Source organism: Coccomyxa subellipsoidea (assembly GCF_000258705.1).
Source record: "Coccomyxa subellipsoidea C-169, whole genome shotgun sequence".
In the NCBI taxonomy this organism is placed as follows: Eukaryota; Viridiplantae; Chlorophyta; class Trebouxiophyceae; family Coccomyxaceae; genus Coccomyxa; species Coccomyxa subellipsoidea.
The window spans coordinates 953,490-972,782 of record NW_005178032.1 but is presented as its reverse complement, the minus strand read 5'-3'; the positions used below and the strand labels follow the sequence as shown (position 1 = coordinate 972,782).

Here is a 19,293-nt window from a genome sequence, read left to right as displayed (position 1 = left end):
CAAGACAAGTGCTCTGATGCAGGGCACAAGACAAGTTGCAATCACAGCTGTACAGCTCTCCTCCTGGCAATACTACATGAGCGCATTTGTGACAATACACTATCCGAGTTGATCCGAGGAAGACATGCTTCATGCAAAGGGATAGAGCCCTGTTTCTGTCATCACAATCTGGAGCCTAGACAGAGCACAACTAGAGAATACAGCCTTGGTGATCCTGTGGTATGGAGAGAGCAGTGGTTCATCCTACCTTGGCGCGCATCTTGACGAGCTTTCGGAAGGGAGCCGAGATTGGAATAAAAGAGAACAGCAGTAAGCAGCCGCCAAGCCCAGTCCTCCACGGGCGATTGCGGCGCTTCATAATAAACGGGGGAACCTATCGGCGCCCCCAATCGGGGGGCCCGCTGTGTTTATCGCTATAGCCTATCGTTTGGGAAGACTGATAACCCTGAGAGAGATTGTAAAAACTTGAAGATTTGGTAAAAACTTTATTCGAGTCAGCATACCTCTGAACGATTGTGCACACCCTTGAGGGACAGCTGACGAGCAGCCTAATTGGTTCAGCAAAAACTCAATTTGTATTGGGCATCAAGAGCATTCTGGGCCGATCGAGTACAACCAGGAACATATTTACCCATTTTTTTGACATTTCTGTTGTCAGATGGCTGGTCGACAGCAAGCGGAAACCAATCATTTGCAGCTGTTTTTCCAGCAGATTCTGCATAGAGCATCGATATCAGCATCTTTGGGATCAAATGACATTGCAGAAAGGGCCCAATTTTTGCTAAGGTGAGCGCCTCGATCATGTCCTGAACTGTCTTGGATAAGTGTTCGTTTCTTGACACCTGTGGAGCTGTTGATGAGTCCATGTGGGGGTGTCTTCACCTTGTCAATTTGCTTGTGACATTTTGTTTGCTGCGTCTAGGCCCACGGCACCATTTGCAGCCGCTGCTGCCACCTCGGATGCCCCAAAAAAGAAGCGCAGGCCGAAGGCTATAGCAAGTGAAACACCTGAGGCACCAAGGTCAGCTCAGGTTCTCAAGATGGCAACTGTAGAGCAAAGCATGAACCCTGCTAGGATGTTCATGAGGCTCAACTCTTGTTACTTTGCTCTGAAGATGTTGTGCCTGCTGTAGGGACGAGGCAGCAGAGCGGCTAGCGAAGATGAGTCCAGAAGAGAAGAAGAAGCTAACAGCTGTGCTCCTCTTGGAAAAACTGAAGAAGAAGCGTGTCAGGGTTGATGGGAAACGAGTAAGCCTTCCACCCAAGATCCTATTGGCAACCTGACAATCAGCAATGCATGCGAAGCATGCAGCTTCGTCAATGCTTCCATAGGTACTCGCAGCCATGCACTCTCTTTACAACATTGAAGACCAGGTCCTTTGCTTCTGCAGACAAATCTTTACAAGCTGGGAAAGGACATTGTGAGGGAGCAGCAGATAGAGGAGGTAGGAGGGCGGGAGCCGCAGATCCGCGACCGGCCAAGGGGAGAGGTGAATGACAGCATTCCTGGCGAGAAGCTGCGGCCGGGAGCCTACAAAATGCAGCTGCGCCCTGAGGAACAAGCTGCGCTTCCCCTGGTAGGCTGCGCAGCGCAGCTGTGCCCTTTGCTCGACAGAATGCCTGTGCCAGCACCCAATGATCTACCTTTTACGTCATATTCATCACTCCAGAGTTTTGAAGGCGATATTTGAACCGTTACGTGCATTCTCTGGAGTGTAGGATAACCCACGTCATGCTTTCCATATCGCAGGCCTATTTAATGTTTGCTTTTACGGATTTCGGTGCAACTAACACAATTTGTGGTGGCTCTCCAGGATCTTTTAGCAAGGGGGAGCCACTTCAGCCCACACCCCATCGTTGGCTACCTATTCGGCGGCCGCCGTGACTTTGCCTTCGGGATCTATGCGCGGGCAGACGAGGCCTGCAAGCTGCTTAAGGGCAAGTGGGGCGGTGAGATCTACCTCTTATCCTTTCTCACAGCTCTCAACCCTTCCAACTTGTTTGACCTGACTCAGATGCCGTCAAAATGGCATCTATGAGGGCTGAACTGACCACAAAGGCTGAGCTCACCGATGTGGCTTGCATGTGCACACACTCTCCTGCATTTGCCAGCGCATTTGCCCGGGTATCAACCAGCTCAAGCACCGTGGCATCACGCTTGTTCCTCCCATTGTTAATCCGTCCATATGCTCGGATCTGACTCGGTTGCATTTCAGCTGGCTGAGCCGGGCATGTGGCTTCCATGTGCACATTCTCTTCTGCAGGTGCCTTGATCACAGGACCAACCAAAAGCCATTTCTGCCATTTCTGGCGTGAAAGCAATCTATGAAGTGCTTCTCATGGTGTGCTTGACGCGCATGCAGGGCTGCCGAGGGATGACGTCATCTTCAGGCAGGACTTCTACGAGGACCTGCTGGACAATGCGCACAAGCTGGAGCTGACATTCATGGCGCAGCCGGTGCGGCCGCTGCCGCTGCGAGCTCTGCGAGACGACTTCATCAACCGCATCTCCCTCGGCATGCGGCAGGTGAGAACGTAAACTTTGCGCTGTGCAGACCTTCATACCTGCAAACTGGCCTCTGGCAGGGTTGTCACAACAGGATGCCCGCTGTTCTTCTGCAGCTGCTAAGGCACACACTGCTATGGATTTGATGAAGTTTCAAGCTATGGGCTGTTCTGTGCAGGTGCCTGGAAAGCCGCTCCTCATAACGCAGGAGCCGCCCCCAGAGGAGGACCTAGGGCAGCTACAGAGTCTCAGGAACTCCTTCACAGGTATCGCTGCGCTGCTAGACCCAAATATTTCGTGGCGAACCGGAGTAAACCTGTTGTGGGATTTGTGACACTTGCTGATGTCAAAGCTTGGCATGTTAACAGTTGTTGAAAGCAGAATGCTTGCTGCAGAGGAGGAGCTGAGTCACACTGGGTTGGTCGACAAAAAGGGCAACCTTGTGCCGGACTCCCACTTCATCTTCACGGCGCTGCCAAATGCAAACTTCATGGCTGAGAGTAATGCCTCGGCTTTGTCGCCTCTTGCCTGAACACCTGTACATTGCAGATGCAATCGCCTGGAAGGAGGGACTGCAAACCTTTTGGATTGAAAGTCCTGTGCATCCGTTTGCTGTAGTAGAGCGAGCGCTGTCAGCCTCCATGTGGCTGGCCAGAAGGGTTCTGACTCGGCATGGCACGGCCAGGATGGAGTGATTTATATTGAGAGGTCTGTGCATCCGTCCAAGTCGCATGCAAGCGAGCCATAAGTGGGCATGGTTTGTACGCAGTGATAACGCCTGGGAGGCTGAAGGACCGGAAGTCCTTCATGGCGGGCCCGTTCAAGAGCAGACGTCTGACGCGCGCCGCCTTCTCCACGCTGCTGGGCCCATTCTCCTTTGACTCCCAGGCCAAGGCGCAGGCCGGCCAGGCCGCCGTATATGTCATCAACGGCTTCAAGTGCGCTCTCTCTTTCATCTGTAGCGCTCTCTCTGCCTTGATGCCTGCAATTCTCTTTCTCTGCACTTTCGCCAACAGCTGTGCAGCTGTTCTTGCCTTCACACCATGCAGGTCAATGATGCTAGTTTGTGGATCCTGCAAAAGCGAGCTCAGGCTTTATGCTTGGCAGAAGTGATCTATTCCCAGGGACAACCCAGTGATTGAGACGGTCTTTTTATGCGTCTTTTTATGCGTCGTGTGCCTTCGATTGCAGGCTGGGCTGGGACCCTGAGAACCCAAACCAGGTGTTTGCTGACGAGGACAACAAGCCGGTGTTCCCCGAGCCTGAGGTGGAAGTCATCGCCCCGGTCACGCAGAGCTTTGCGTGCGAGGGCGGCAGCCCTCTGCTGCTGCGCAATATTGAGCGCAGGCGGGAGATCAGCTCGTCAACATAGCACACTATCAGCTTGCGCATGCTGGCTGTCACTTGCCCTGGTTTGGTGCTTGCTTATTGACACATCTGTCATAAAATAGGGATCATTTGGATGGCCTCTGTGGCACATGCCATAGTGTGATATGCCATGTGTCAGTGGCCGTATGCCGGTGGCCATGCTGGCCCGGGCGTGTCGTGACATTATGTTTGTGGACTGCTGCCTGTGAAATGAAGTGTCCCTGTAAGAGCTTTGTGCTTGAAATTTAGGTGCGGTCTTTTTAGTGAAATTAAATCACGTGAGTTGCATGCACGTATTATGGGTTGAGGTAATGCAGTAAAGCCTCCATAAGGGTTTCTCGGCAGACCTCTTCACACTTCGGATTGCAACTTAGCAATTGTGAGTATACATCAGACACACTGTACTTATTTGAAATCAGTACAGTAAGAATTACCTTGGAGATGAAAGGGGCACAGACAACGCTGCGATCCTTGATCTGTTGAAATAAGCATTACCTGAAAAACACAACGAAAGCCTATAACGTGGTCTTGGGCACTATTCCAGATTGATATACATACTATCTGCAACTTTCAGACGTCCAACATTTTAAATTGACCTCATGACCGGCATTATTGATCAAAGCCCTGCCAATGGGACTGGCGTCCATCACAGTGGTGATCCCTTACTTGTATACGCCGTTTCTGCGTCAAGGGGACATGACTGGGAGGGACACTATGAATGTGGGAAAAGAATGACGTCCATCCTGGATGCTCTTGCATCACACGGTCTCACACCAGCCAAGCATTCCCATGAGGTCTGGAAAGTTTTCTGCAACTTTTGTCAAGTAAATTACTTTGGATCTGGTGTCGTTTGAATGCTTTCATCATTGAAGCTCGTCATGATCGTTGTAGTGCAACATTCCCGTGAAAGCTCTTGCTGCAGATCGTGGAGCTGCAGGGCATCAATCCAGCGAGTGAGACGGATTTGGAATTGGTCCATACAACCGAGCACATCACCAAAATGCGGCAGAAGGCGCTTGAAGAGGCTCCCTGCGTTGTGGCTGACTTTGAGGAGCCAGCAGATAACGTCACATACATGACCAAGACATCTTATGAGGATGCCCTCAAGGTAATGGTGCTGAATTTGATCAGCGGGTCATGAACTGTGCGGTCAGCTGGAAAGCATCATGAGGAGTTTAATGTGATGTCTGCAGGGCATTGGGATTGCTGTTACATTGGTGGATCAAGTGGCAGCTGCAGGCAAAGATGGCAAGGGGACGAAGGGCTTCGGCCTGATCAGGCCGCCTGGGCACCATGCAACCACTGATGCGCCCATTGGCTTCTGCCTCTTCAATAACGTGGCCATAGCGGCCCGCCACGCGCAGGAGCGGTGTGGGTTGAAGAAGGTGCGACGGTTGGTCTCACAGTACTACTGAGTAAGAGCAGTCTTGCCGGCATGCAACCCTCTGTGGTGCCTGCATGTGTTGTGAAAACACTGTGGACATTCTGTTTCTGCTGATCCTTGCAGGTATTAATTGTGGACTTTGATGTGCACCACGGGAATGGCACTCAAGACATCTTCTATGAGGACCCATCTGTGCTCTTCATTGATGTCCACCAGCTGGATGTCTGGCCTGGCAGCGGCCAGGTGAGCAACGGCTCTTCTCCCTTGTCAGATACATGTCCTCCGTTTGTCTGGACACGCTCGAAGGTGATGTGCTGTCAGCTAAACATATTGCCTGTGTAAAAATAAGGCAGGTTGTTGACTATGATGTGCCCTCAGGTTGATGAGACAGGCAAGGGCGCGGGCCAGAAAGGTACCATCAACGTGCCCCTCCCAAGTAAGTTCAGAATCCCAATGCATGAAGGGAGTTGATCAACCCCGACAAATTCAAGCCTGTCACACACCTGCACCATCTGCTGGAGGCTATTTAGAGGCTGAACTAGTTGTGTGCACAGTTGCATCTGGTGACGAGGTGGCTGGCAACTGCCTCAAACGCATCATTGCCCCTGCCGCTCGCCGCTTTGCTCCCGACATCATTCTGGTACAATCCTCAGTATGCGCAGTTGGTGTGTAGTGCGTATTGGGAAGACATGGCTTTGTGTAGACAAGCACACATCACGTCTGTCAAAGCTTGTCAGATCGTGTGAGCGAAGATTCACACCTCATTTTAACAAAGTATGGGTATGGGTCAGACATTTGGTGCCTTTAGCCAACGGCTTTGTTTGCACATGCAGATCAGTGCAGGCTTCGATGCTCACTGGAGAGATCCACTGGAGCAGCTGAACTTCCAGTCGGCCACCTATCACAAGCTGGTGTCTGGTATCCGAGACTTGGCCGACGAGCTCTGTGGTGCGTGCAACGGCCCACTTGGACAAATTGTTTGTCAATACGTGCCTGCAAGCAGCTTGCTGCGCAGCGCTGGCCAGATTGCTGCGAGGCACCACCTGCAACTCTACCTCATCTCACTGTCTGCCCTGTGAAACACGCAACTTACCACCTTTCCTGGCTTCCCCATGACATGCTGCAATTCTTTCGTGCTACAAACGCCTCAGCAAATTTGCTGGTGGCATGCGTGAGTCACATGATTGCATTTTTACACTTTGTGCAGGTGGGAGACTGGTGGTGTTGCTGGAGGGCGGCTACAGCATGCAGGGCCTGTCGGAGGGCGTCTGCGAGACGTTCCAGGCGCTGCTCAAGCGACCGCCGCTGCACCCGCACGACGCAGACGTCCCCTCAGAGCCGCTGCAGGCTGCGCAACTCGCCCTCGACGATGTCGTGTCTCTGCACGGCTTGGCTGCATAGCGCGGCTGCACTGTACAGTATAATAATGTGTTTTACCTGTCATTGTCCGCGTTAGGGGGGCCCAAATTGAATACTGTACTCTGGCTTAAAATTCCCTGCTATCTTGTGTGTGTAAGATGCTGCAGACAATGAAGTGCTGGGCATGACATAGCCGCCAACTTTCTGGCAGACATTGTCTGGGTCGTCTGACTGGATGCTGATGTCATCTGGGGTCTCAACACAAGGCTGGTGTGTCAAGCATGAGCTTTTGTATGCAGCCATGTAAAGGCATGGGAACTGAGAGGTGACTTGGCAGTATGTGCAGTATGTATGGAGTTTGTATTGATGGACTGCAGTGCGACATGGAGGCTTTATCCGAGGACCATAAGGATATCCATCGATGTAGAACAAGTGAGGTATATATTAGAGTTTTCATTCAGATGGTATTGTACTGTGCTGATCTACTCTTATCATGTTTGAGTGTGTTCTGTGGCTCTAGAGATAATTGAGAAACCAACGCTATCCACTGATACATGTGCCAATGCAAGCATTATTTCTGCACACTGAAACTCTTGCAACTTGGCGAGAAAGAGCAATCGTTACATTGATGCGGTCTGGGTCCACGACGTGGCTCATTGTATGCCCGAAGACCAAAGTTCTAAAACTAATTCCAAGCCCACTGTACATCTATCATCTGCATCTTTTTGGGGCCTGTCAAAATTTCTTCTCTTGGACTTGGTTTTGTCAAAAATACTTCACTTTGCCTGCCAAACAACAGGGCTGCACCCAGATCAACCTGTAGCATGGTTTGTGGACGTGGTCAAAGCAAGCCAACATTGACTGGCTAAATTAGACAAAGAAGCCGGTCGTGGTGGGGATGCTATAGCTAGGCAAAACACAGTCACACAGTCTTGACCTGGGACTCGTTGGAATTAGTCAGCTCGATGCTGCGAGGGCTTGCGGCATCGCAATCAACCTCTTCCTTACTGCCCTCCTCCACCACATGTTCAGACTCCAAATCCTTTGGCCGATACACTGCAACACCCAACAAATCTCAAACTGAGGTCACATTGCTGGAAGACACATTGCACAATAACTGTACGAGCTTCTCTGCCTGTGACCCATGCATTCTCATGCCATTTTTTGGCACGGTCTATCAGGCAGCTGCATCCTGTGACCAGGGAATTGCGCATGCCACTAATACATGATGTTTTGAGGAGTGTAAGATTGGGGAGAGGGCAGAGAGGGAACTCACGTGCGATGGCGATGCCCAGAACTAGGAACAGACATCCAAGCACTTGCATGCACTTGACGTAACCTCCGCGGTCGACCAGAGCACCCACAACATAGGGGCCGCAGAAACCGCCTGCAGCACAGAACCGGTGCCGCTTAGGAACACAGATCAATAGACCACTCTGCTTGCTTTGAAAAAAATTGGCCTACTGGATGCACTCTGCAAGGGGCATCTAGTGCTGGAGAAAAATGCATGAGCTCTGCTTTTGCTGTGGTTCAAGGCAGCAATACACCTGTACAAATGCGAAATAACCTCAGTCGGTGTGTGATTTTGATGATTGCTGGGTTGCTGACTCACCGATGGCGCCGACGCCGTTGAAGATGGCAATGCCCACGGCTGCGCCTTGGCCGTGCAGGAACGTCTTGGGCCTGCAGGAAAAAGCATGCGATAGCGTCAAGCCTGAGTAAAGAGCATGCAACCTCCAAATTACTAGGCAGAATTGAGCCAGTCAGATCAAAGCATGGTGCAGACCTTTGCCACCTCAAAAGGCACATGCACTGGGGCTCCGCCTGAGGCTCAGTAATCTGTGACAGCCACTGATGAATGATATGCTTGCAATCTATACAAGGAATACTTGTTTGTGCTGGGACCACACTTGCGTGCAGTTAAAGGGGAATGCACTCACCACGACCACATGGGCCCGTGGGGCGCCCAGACACCGGTGGCAGCAATGATGATCAGAACGTAGCCTGCCGCCGGGCTGGCCTTGATTGTGGGAGGCACCACCCTACATGCACACATTTGAGGCCGATTAAAGGAAAAATTAATTTCACCTCCGCCCCTTTACCTTGCGCAGCATGCATGACGGGTGTTCAAAGCAGCAACAGAACGTCAGCAGACCTGCTGCAGGCTGCTACACTGGATTTGGGAAGAGACAGCCTCATGCACCAGATTGCCAATTCCGTGTGTATGCAGAACATGGAAATGCAGATATGTCTTGTTTGTCCGAGTTGGCAAGAGGCGGCGGGAACACTCACAGAAAACAGACACCCGCAATAAGGGCCGGAATGGAAGAGTGCCAGTTGCGCTCCCTGTAATGCTTGGCAGACCAGGAGACCTGCAGTTACCCACCAAACACATATACTCAGCATGATGTGAGAGCCATCTTGCCTTGCAAAGGCCTTAACACATCACGGGTAATACTTCAGAACTCTCAGCCCTTCAGCTACTGGACTATGTTGTGCATCTGTGCAGACGCAAAGGTGCAACAAAAGGCACCAATTCTGACCTCAGATTATACAGCAATCCGGTGCAGGATAATATCCACTTGCATGACAAATTGATGGGGAAAGAAGGGTGGACTCACAGCAATCATGCCGAGGCCAACAGGCACCCACAGAACGGTGGAGAAGAGCGCGATCTTGGCCGTGTGCCAAGCCCGATCGTGCTGGTCTGCAAACTGAATCTTTATTGCCTTGCCGCTGAAATTGCCTCCAAAGAAGAGGGCCTCTGCGCATGTTACATACATATAATGAAAAATTTGATCCTCGCGCATCAAGCTGGGGTTTGTTGTTCCCAGCCATTTAGGGTAATATCACATTGTTGGGCAGAAGAGAGCAACAGCAGAAGGGCAATAGCAGGAGAGCCTTTAAGCGCAGGTCTGCATGGAATGCCAGATCAGTGAACAGGAGTAGGAGCCTCACCGACAATGAAAGGGTTGAAGTAAACGACAGCGGTGATGCCAAACTGAACAATGGCATAGCAGACTGACAGGTACCAGATCTTCCTGCACCACAGGCAACCGCCAGGTCATACAGAACCCACCTCTATCCCGCACCGAGATTTCCCATAGAAATAGCAGAGCCACTCCTCGCATGCAGGCCATTCTCCGTATCCTAGATTATGCACTCACAAAACACACGTCCTGACAATTAAAAGCCTGTGGCATGCGCAGGGCAGCAAAATCTGCAAGGCAACTGCACTGCATGTAGCGGATGAAGTGAGGGCTGAGGGGGCATCATTTGGGGACAGCGGCCCGGAACTTGAGAGACACTCTCAGCAGCAATACCTTCAAGCGTGAAGATGTGTGCTGCGCTGCGGTGCGGGGCTTTACAGGAGGGCTAGAAGGGTGATACTATCGGGCATGTATACGACTGGTGAAGAAAGTGCAAGAATCGAGAAGACTGGAGAGCAATCATTCGGGTGCTGCTTGACGTACCTAGTCTTCAAGGACTGGAAAACATGTAATAATTATGAAAACAATAAGGGCCGCGCACCAGTCGGGGATGGCAGCCCACCAGTTGCCCTGGCGGCTGTGCTTGCTGTTGAAGGCGGCCTGCAGCCTGTCCTGGCGCGCTGCCAGCCACGTCCGCTCCGCAGGCTTCAAGAAGTACGCGCTCGACGGCTTGGGTGCCAGCACAAACTGCGCGCACCATCTGTGACTTCACTAACGTAGTATACTAGCCATCACCCAATACATGCAGCTTGTCTGCAGATGCACTTAGCCCCGGCAGGAACAGCGTGTACTGATCCTGCAGAGAGAGAGTGGAACCCCTGCATCTGCGGAGTTTATCATGCAGAGCCTGATGAATGCCCAGGCTTGCGCGAAATGGGGATGAAGTGAAGATACAGCGCCTGCACATCACCTTCTTGAGAAGCACCATCAAATAATGGATCCCTCCTAGGGCAACATAATGATAACAAGCAAGAGGGCAGCCTTGCACAGCTGGGAGGGTGTCAGAAAATGGAGTCAAGGGCCGTACCTTGAGGATGATGCCATAGATGGCGGTGATGCAGCCTTCCAGGATGAACAGCCACTGCCATCCCCGCAAGCCGCCCACTCCATCCATGTACAGAATGCCCGCCGCTAAGGGAGCACCAATGACCTGTAAAAGCAGCCAGGGAGCTTGAATGCACCCCACCTCGCAGATGACTGGGCACACAAGAGGGCCAACACTACTACACCGCATGTGGTTCCCTGCAGCTCAGTGGCAAAGTGCTGAAAAGGTCTGCCACAGAGAGGGGGAATTGTTATTTCAGGCGCACATTACTGAGCGCGGTGGAAGATGACACAGCGGCGTAGGCAAAGCCGACCTCCAGACTGGTGAAGTACAGCTGCAGGTGCCACCAGGAGCCCGGGAAGACTCCGGACTCAAACACACCTGCAAGCCTTGCACAGTTAGCCATGGACAAGAAGGCGATAATTTGCCACCCTCCTGAGTTTTCTAGACAGGTCCTGGGAAGGTGTCAGCAGTGCAGAGCTCTGCATGTCTCAAGATGTGCACAAATTCTCGGCGTCAGCAGAGCATGCATCTGCAATTACCAAGGTAGATATGGAGAGGTTCTTGGAGAAGCAGCTGTCTTTTGAAAGTGGCTATACACAAAGGGACCCACCAAGGAGGAAGCGGACAGCATAGTAATGGGTTGCAGTCCTCATGGCAGAGGTGCAGGCTGACACAACCCCCCATCCAAATATCAGGATGCCCAGCCACAGAGGAGCCCCCACGCGAGTGATGACCAAGTTGCTGGGGATCTGGAACACCGCGTACCCAATGTAGAAGATACCTGAGCCATGAGGAACAGGTCACATAATTTCAGATCTGGACCCAATTTGGAGCCCTGGATCATGCGCTTCAAAGGAGTTGCAAGCGCCGATATTGGCTATTGGGTCGAGCAAGTGCATGATCAGAGTCGAGTTTCAAGGGATCAGAGACCATCTGAAGAGTGGTGAGATTTGCACCTGCGCCCAATCCATACTGCTCGGCAGACAGCCCAAGATCCGGTATGAATTGCAGACTGGCAAAGGAGACATTGGAGCGGTCAATGTAAGTCAGAGTCTGCGCCAGAAGAGCTCCTTCAGTATGCTTCCTCTTTGACAGTGGGCACTTACGTCTCCGCTTTTCTTCAAGGCAAGCAATGCGCTATAACAGACAGGGCAGAAGCAGAACTTTTTATGCCAGCACAATAGTACAGTACGATCTGAAATGCAGCACTCTTTTCCTACAGCGGCCTCTCCAAAATTATTCAATGAGACAACATCGCACCGTTGTGAGGAACAGGAAAGGCACAATTCCCCAGTAAGCTTTCCTGATTACACGGTTGCCATCCACATCGGCAGGCACCTGCACAAACGGTACCTGTGACCCCTGATACATCGGCAGACCTTCGAATATTTGAATGAATAGTTTATCGAAATGAAAACTTCGCTTCAGACAGAGTACAAGGTACAATCTGTGGCGCAAAACCTAGAACGACACCTTTCCGTGTTTTTCGGCTCTTCAGAATTGATAGTTACTGTACAGCGTGAAGTTATAGCAATGGTGTCCAATCTATGCATGGAGAGACACAAAATGCCTCCACACACGTTCTTCGCTGTTCAGACCAACAGCAATTTGCAAAGCTCACGGTCAGCGCTCGCAGAATCATCCAGGGTGTGCCACACTCTGCAGTGCACGATAATTCTTACCTGATCAGGCATATCAACAGCCACATCGCCGCATACGTTTTCGCCCATCGGTCAATTCTTAGCTTGTGCCGGGGTGCGATGGCGGGGAGGTGTTATTCGCTGCACCTGCGAACTTTCATCAATAATCGTGTGGCACCGGATGTGCAGCAAGTGTTTGAAAGGAGCTACGACTGCCAGCCTTCAGTTCATCACACTGCAATGGGAGCCGATCCAGATCTACCTGATCTGGTGTCGGCTTCGATGACGTGCTTACAAATCCCCATCGGACTCAAGGTGGAAGCTTCACATGCATGTCAGCTTCACATGCATGTCGAGGGCATGACTGAAACCTGTTCTGTCCCATACTCTGCACTTGTCCTCAACAGCTTTGTCTTGTCTCCGAGCATACAGCGCGGTAGAGCAAAGGCGTGCAAAGATGTTCTCTTGCATGCATGCATGCTCTAAGAGCATTGCTCTTTGCGCAAAGGCATCAATTTCGGTTCGAGACCAAAGCAAGGCGTGCAGTTGCATGAAGATGTGCTGATATCGTTATGATAGTGGACCTCTGGAGGCACTGATTAGCATTATAAATTTCTTGTGAAAGATTGAGCGCATCTGCTGCAGAGGCATTGTGCACAACTGAGCAAGTTGCCCGTCAGTGATGATAGTGCATGTGACAAGTCCCGCAGCTTACAGACCTAGTACACCTCCCTTGACCTTGATGTTGCACTAAACAAACACGATGAAAGCCAAGCATGCCTGGCTAATCCAGTACTTCCAGTACTTTTAAAGGCACTTCCCAGTCCCAACAACAGGACCTTCTTCATGCTTCACTCTGTCAAAATCCTGCTGCAGATCCACGATCAAAATTGCCCATGGGCATCAACTTGTTTCAGCACCCCTGTGCCAGTAACACCAAATTTGGCACGTAGAGAGCTGCCAACAAAAGACTGCTTGTTTTCTATATTTTTTCAATTCAAAGCGGCAAAAGGAACGGACAGGGGAGCCAAATCAGATCCCCAATTTGATGCGCGCTCAACAAACCAACAAATGCACTCTGTCAATACTCAGCAGTGGCAGAAAGTACCATGGGACAAAATGGTACCACCGGTGTAATGCAGCAATCACTCTGTCATGCAAATCCACGGCATACAGAAAGTCCGCGTCTTGTGTCCTTCAAAATTTGTGTCCCACTGTGTCAATACCCAGCAATGGGAGAAAAGAAGAGCCTTGAATGACAGGACGCAGCAATTCCGCATCCTGTGCTATCAAACGACGTCGCCAACTTTGTCAATGTCCAGCAGTAGGCAACATGTCACATTGGACGGCCCCAAGGCGAGCAAACTCAACGATGGCCAGAGAAGAGGCTCAATACAGCCCCTTGCCATCTCAGCACACCAAGAGCACACCAAGCATGTAAGATAACCTATCTGAAACCCCTCACTCTTGCCAAACTAACTTTCACCTTATCTTCTTGCATCCTGATTTTGGTGCTGCCACACTCCATGCCACAACATCTCCAGATTGCCAAGGAACAGGCACCAGACTAGCTGACAGAGCAGTCCATGGAATTTGTAGCTGTGGGGTGATTTGTTCCTGGAGGGGCGGCACCTTAGACAGTCTTGGCCTGGGACTCGTTGTCTGCCTTGGCCAGCTCGACGCTGTCCGGCCGCGGAGCATCGGGCTCACGGCTGACGCCGTCTCCAGCCACGTTCTCAGACTCCAGATCCTTTGGCCGGTACACTGCAGCACAACAAACCAACTTGAACACGAGCGCTTCGTCCACTACAACAACTTGATTGTTCCTTGTCAAACAGGCACATGGCCTTGCACGCTTCCTTGCACACCCATCGAGCAGCACTTTCCCCCGCTGTTCATATGCACCACAATGCATTCCAAGGCTGAGATAGAGAGTGAGCGCAACAAGGGAGACAATGACTGCAATGGTGGGAAGCACAGCGTACAGGATGCTTTAGGGCGCGAACACCCTGTAGGGCAAAGGGGAGATGTGATGATAATGGTGGAAAGCAGGGGAGAGAGGGAACGCACGTGCGATGGCGACGCCCAGAATGAGGAAGAGGCCGCCAAGGGTCTGCATGCACTTCACATAGCCGCCGCGGTCCACCAGAGCTCCCACCACATAGGGGCCGCAGAAGCCGCCTGCCCCACACGCACTAGCAGGTCAAAGCGCGGCAGCACACATGCACAGGGAAATTGGTTTGATCTGGCGATGCAAACTGGTATCAGTTGCTGGATCAGTGGCGATCACAACTGACTGCTTCTGGCATGCACCTGTGCAGTCTATCTGCAGTTTCAGCTGGGGTTGTAAGATGTTGATGCTGTGTTTGTGCAGTAAGAGAACATTGTATGACTCACCGATGGCGCCGACGCTGTTGAAAATGGCAATGCCCACGGCTGCACCTTGGCCGTGCAGGAAGGTCTTGGGCCTGTCAGCAAACAAAATCAACTCAGTAGCAGAGACCACAATGCGAAGCTGCGTTTGCTCTGTCTCAAGGGGTCTGCATGTCAGCACAAGCGCTGCTCTACAAGACATTGCCTTGGGGAACAACGAGTTAAACTTCAGCGCTATCCCTTAATGACATGAAGTGATGCAATCAGAAGGAAAATAAGTCAGGGCTTGCACAGGCTCATGTGCGCAAGGAGCAGTCTCCTTACCACGACCACATGGGCCCGTGGGGTGCCCAGACGCCGGTGGCAGCAATGATGATCAGAACGTAGCCTCCAGCAGGGCTGTGCTTGATTGTCGTTGGCACCACCCTGCATCAACAGGTTGCAGATTAATATATGGGTGCCACTTGGGTGATTCTCCCCCAAACATGCTAAGGTGCATACAACCCTGGCACAATGCAAGAACATCTCATGTACTGTATCAACTTGCCTGCCTGGCTTATCTGTAAAAGCATACTGGCAAGTTCGATGGACTTATGATACTATGATACAGGGGTGGTACTCACAGGAAGCAGATGCCAGCAATGAGGGAGGGGATTGAGGAGTGCCAGTTGCGCTCGCCAAAGTGCTTGGCAGACCAGGAGACCTGCATTCCGTCACCAACATTATATCACGGTACACACCTTGCCGCTAAGGCACGGCAAAATGCTGTCTTTCGGCTGTGCAACCCACATATGTCCCACACAAGTCCAATAGAAATACAGGGAAGGAAGTAGTAACTCCCAGCTGTCCTAACATATTCAGGCAAAAGTCACTACAAGACATACAAGGCAAAGCGAGCGCCATGAGCAGGAAAAGAGAACTGCCTCGCAATTTTATGGACGTTTAGTCGTGTATTGTGTGACTGAGGCCTGCAAAGGAGGACGGAGGACTCACAAAGATCATGCCAGCGCCGACAGGCACCCACAGGACGGTGGAGAAGAGCGCGATCTTGGCCGTGTGCCAGGCCTGGTCATGCGCGTCGGCAAAGTGCAGCTTGGGTGCCTTGCCGCTGAAGTTGCCTCCAAAGAACAGGGCCTCTGTGCATGTCACAACCAAAATTAGGCGACCCTTCTCAAGCACTGGAAGTCATAAATTTTGGGTGTGGAAGTGCTGGGCAAATGTGATTGAATTATTGACATTTATATGGCTGACAGCAAGGATTCTGGCGGGGTGGGACGGGTGATGTGGGGATGATTGAAGGAAGACGCTCACCGACAATGAAGGGGTTGAAGTAGACGACGGCGGTGATGCCAAACTGCAGAATGGCATAGCAGACAGACAGGTACCAGATCTTCCTGCAGCAGAAGTCACCAAAAATCTCTTATCCAGCTGACACAGGCCATCTCTACCAACGCATTCTGCCTCACAATAATACCACACGCTCCTGCTAACAAGCATGCTTGACCCAAGTCTTTCAGCACATGCAGGATGCGCACACGCCGCCTTCTAGGTCATTTACTCCATGAACTGCGCGCAGACACATTTGTGCGGTGGTTACGCTGCGCTGTGGTGCAGGGGGCATTAAAGGGGGCTGAGGGGGCGCGCACCAGTCTGGAATGGAGGCCCACCAGTTGCCCTGGCGGCTGTGCTTGCTGTTGAAGGCGGCCTGCAGCCTGTCCTGGCGCGCTGCCAGCCACGTCCGCTCCGAAGGCTTCAGGAAGTACGCGCTCGACGGCTTGGGTGCCAGCACAAACTGCGCGCCCGACACAATTTATCATTTGAACAATCTGATATGTTTTTAGATGCTTCAACAAGGACTGACCGTACGATGTCGGACCTCAACGGTTCAGAAGGTATGCTCTGAAGGTTGATGTCAACGCATGACAGGCATGGTGAGCAAGTAGGCAAGTTAATGATCCAATTATGCTGAGGCCAGGTGAGGAATTGGTCCGTACCTTGAGAATGATGCCATAGATGGCGGTGATGCAGCCTTCCAGGATGAATAGCCACTGCCATCCCCGCAAGCCGCCCACTCCATCCATGAACAGGATGCCCGCTGCTATGGGAGCTCCAATGACCTGAACCCACCAGCACATGATGCTCATTTAGCCGGAAGACCAGCCACCAATGTGGAACTTTAAGGGATCCCCACTCCCAAGCAAATGGGTGCTGTTGAGGGCATGTAAAGAACTGGTGCAGTTTGCAGGGAGGTGTGGATGCAGGTGTGGGGGGTGGGGCCGCACGTTGCTCAGGGCTGTCGAAGAGGCGACGGCGGCGTAGGCAAAGCCAACCTCCAGGCTTGTGAAGAAGAGCTGCAGGTGCCACCAGGAGCCTGGGAAGCAACCGGCCTCAAAGACACCTGCACCAGCACGCAGGCAATTTAATGCTACAGACATGGTCTGCATTAACACTCTTCCTCAACTTCATAATGATGCAGGCCTTGATACTTGCCTACCTGAACAACTCACAGTGTTGCACCTGGTGCAAGCACAGGCTTTGGCAGGATTGTAGAGGCATCAAAATTCTCCCAAAAACCCAAGGGCGCTTCAGGGAAGGGGACACCCACCGAGGAGGAAGCGGACAGCGTAGTACTGCTCCTTGGTCTTCATAGTGGAGGTGCAGGCTGACACGATCCCCCATGCAAAGATGAGCATGCCAAGCCACAGGGGAGCCCCCACGCGAGTGATGACCAGGTTGCTGGGGATCTGGAACACCGCGTACCCAATGTAGAAGATACCTGCGTCGTGGAGACAGGAGGTGAAAGCAAGATCCCAGGTGAGTTGCTTCCTGCCGATCTGGGACGACTGACTTGCGCGTTGGATAAGGCATACCAAAAGATAGTGGCTGGGTAGGGAGTTACCTGCACCCAGACCATACTGCTCGGCAGACAGCCCCAAGTCGGACTTGAACTGGAGACTGGCGAAGGAAACGTTGGATCGGTCGATGTATGTCAGGGTCTGCACCGAGACAAGCTCTCAGTGTGACCCCAAGAAGATCAGAGCGTTGGGGGCTCTCAATCTGTATCGCGATATTATCTGCTCTGAAAAGGCAGATATTTTGGTCTACTAGGACGCCGTATGATGCTGATTTGACTGCAGCAGAAAGCTGTGGGCCCTCTGCACATGCATCTGCCGTACAATAGCACGAGATACGAAATCGTTATGTGCGCACCGTGGTGAGAAATAGGAAGGGAATGATGCCTACGTACGCTTTCCTGATGATCCGATGAGTATCCATCTGCACGGGACAGCGCAATCCGTCACATCGGACGTAAGTTCACGACTGGAAGGGCAGTGCCGAGGGAACCCTGATCGGATTGAAGGTCAGACAAGACGGAGTCCTGCCCTTAGAGAAACAGTGCTAGAAGTGAAATGCACTTTACAGCAACATTACGAGACCGCAACTGATCGTAGCAAAACCTTCTCTCATGTGGGGTTTCTGTCTATCTCAGGTCAGGCAAATACTCGCGTCCATAATGTTTTTGACATCCCCACAATGTAAGCCGATGTGCACCACATTAAAGAATGTCCTTCATTACGATTATGCTACACAAACACGGGATACAGCTTGTCGAGGAGCAGGTGGTGGGAGACTTCGGAAAAAGCTACCAACAGCAACCTGAGAACCGAGATGCTACGTTCATATTCAGTTAATCTTTCACACCTGCTGATCGGGCATATCGAGAGCCATCTCGCCGCCTTTGGAGGTCGCCATCACGCTTTAGACCCGTTCTGCCGCGTCAGGTTGGCGGAAGAGCAGACCAGGTGCTTGTACAAGCTGCTTGCTCCCCTGCAGCCTCCGATATCAAGCTATATTCGTGACAATTGCTCCTTTCTTAATTTGAAATGATGTCCCGTGCTGATATTGAATCGGATCTGTGAGTCAGGATTGCTGTCCGCTGACGTGCTCTTGAGTGCACGTGACAGTCACGGGACCTTTGTCCTCTGTTTGCTGTCCTTTCTCGCGTTTGTATCCTTTATTTCGATCGGAGACTATCACCAATTCTCTCTATACTCGTGTTCTTCAGCGTGCTGGAAGGGGCATCTGAGATCTGTACACACTGCTCCTTTCTCACATTCATTCTTTTCTCTCTCAGCTATTTGAGGATCGCATGGATATGAAACGATCCTAGATACTTTTCTGATCCAGGAATATAATATAGTTTCAAGGATCCGGCGTGTACAACCTGCAGTGCACATCTATACATATATCGGGAAGGTCAATCGGGGCCTTTGACCATCCCCCAGTGGGGCAGTACGGATGTCGATGCAATAGAACTGTGGCCAAATATTTTTCATAGGATCCTTTCAATTCATGTGTGACGCTGCACGGCTGGTAGAGTCATTCATGAAAAATAAGCCCATCTAGCTTCATACAATGCCTTCGTGGTCAAAGCCCTTGGCCGCCAACGTCAGGGAGAAGAGGGTACCTCCGCCCAATGAGAGGTACCAGAGTGTCAAGTCTGTGGTCGACAGCGGTTTATTTGAGATAAAGCTGAAGCAGTACCTTGCGGAACAGGGGCTGCATGCTCGATTCCAGCGTCGAGAGAACTTCTGCCGCATCAAGGTATATAAACCTCGTAACTT

General features: G+C 51.6%; 4 protein-coding genes across 4 annotated transcripts; 2 read left to right on the top strand and 2 right to left on the bottom strand.

Moving 5' to 3' along the window:
• Positions 1-1,161: 1,161 nt before the first annotated feature.
• COCSUDRAFT_56348 (hypothetical protein) lies at positions 1,162-3,878 on the top strand (the record flags this gene model as incomplete). The annotated part of the gene is made up of 8 exons (XM_005646388.1): positions 1,162-1,248; positions 1,392-1,577; positions 1,815-1,950; positions 2,364-2,527; positions 2,685-2,772; positions 2,902-3,006; positions 3,276-3,444; positions 3,698-3,878. The coding sequence occupies 8 exons, from the start codon at positions 1,162-1,164 to the stop codon at positions 3,876-3,878; spliced, it is 1,116 nt and encodes a 371-aa protein (XP_005646445.1).
• Positions 3,879-4,247: 369 nt separating this feature from the next.
• Positions 4,248-7,221, top strand: COCSUDRAFT_53884 (Arginase/deacetylase). Its single transcript, XM_005646387.1, has 8 exons — positions 4,248-4,668; positions 4,797-4,982; positions 5,068-5,259; positions 5,382-5,501; positions 5,637-5,694; positions 5,813-5,898; positions 6,092-6,206; positions 6,466-7,221. Exons 1-8 carry the CDS (start codon positions 4,474-4,476, stop codon positions 6,657-6,659), a joined length of 1,146 nt encoding a protein of 381 aa, XP_005646444.1. The 5' UTR covers positions 4,248-4,473; the 3' UTR covers positions 6,660-7,221.
• A 2-nt stretch (positions 7,222-7,223) lies between these two features.
• On the bottom strand, positions 7,224-12,539 carry COCSUDRAFT_47975 (MFS general substrate transporter). The gene is made up of 15 exons (XM_005646386.1): positions 12,338-12,539; positions 11,916-11,993; positions 11,612-11,708; positions 11,266-11,436; positions 10,918-11,033; positions 10,635-10,757; positions 10,350-10,403; positions 10,149-10,294; positions 9,576-9,658; positions 9,239-9,381; positions 8,910-8,989; positions 8,558-8,659; positions 8,230-8,300; positions 7,894-8,004; positions 7,224-7,673 (listed from the first exon to the last, which is right to left on the bottom strand). Exons 1-15 carry the CDS (start codon positions 12,383-12,385, stop codon positions 7,540-7,542), a joined length of 1,557 nt encoding a protein of 518 aa, XP_005646443.1. The 5' UTR covers positions 12,386-12,539; the 3' UTR covers positions 7,224-7,539.
• A 1,389-nt stretch (positions 12,540-13,928) lies between these two features.
• COCSUDRAFT_56345 (MFS general substrate transporter) lies at positions 13,929-18,421 on the bottom strand (the record flags this gene model as incomplete). Its single annotated transcript, XM_005646385.1, has 14 exons — positions 13,929-14,059; positions 14,366-14,476; positions 14,693-14,763; positions 14,993-15,094; positions 15,292-15,371; positions 15,662-15,804; positions 15,980-16,062; positions 16,315-16,460; positions 16,663-16,785; positions 16,951-17,066; positions 17,274-17,444; positions 17,568-17,664; positions 17,879-17,944; positions 18,371-18,421. The coding sequence occupies 14 exons, from the start codon at positions 18,419-18,421 to the stop codon at positions 13,929-13,931; spliced, it is 1,491 nt and encodes a 496-aa protein (XP_005646442.1).
• Between the last annotated feature and the right edge of the window lie 872 nt (positions 18,422-19,293).

Excerpts from the sequence above, each read along its gene's own strand:
- COCSUDRAFT_53884 (XM_005646387.1), top strand. The coding sequence starts at position 4,474 with ATGACCGGCATTATTGATCAAAGCCCTGCCAATGGGACTGGCGTCCAT. Across the intron at positions 4,983-5,067 it reads CTTATGAGGATGCCCTCAAG|GGCATTGGGATTGCTGTTAC; the intron begins GTAATGGTGCTG and ends TGATGTCTGCAG. Across the intron at positions 5,695-5,812 it reads CATCAACGTGCCCCTCCCAA|TTGCATCTGGTGACGAGGTG; the intron begins GTAAGTTCAGAA and ends TTGTGTGCACAG.
- COCSUDRAFT_47975 (XM_005646386.1), bottom strand. The coding sequence starts at position 12,385 with ATGGGCGAAAACGTATGCGGCGATGTGGCTGTTGATATGCCTGATCAG. Across the intron at positions 10,758-10,917 it reads CTTCCACCGCGCTCAGTAAT|GTCATTGGTGCTCCCTTAGC; the intron begins GTGCGCCTGAAA and ends CTGCTTTTACAG. Across the intron at positions 7,674-7,893 it reads TCTGGGCATCGCCATCGCAC|TGTATCGGCCAAAGGATTTG; the intron begins GTGAGTTCCCTC and ends TGGGTGTTGCAG.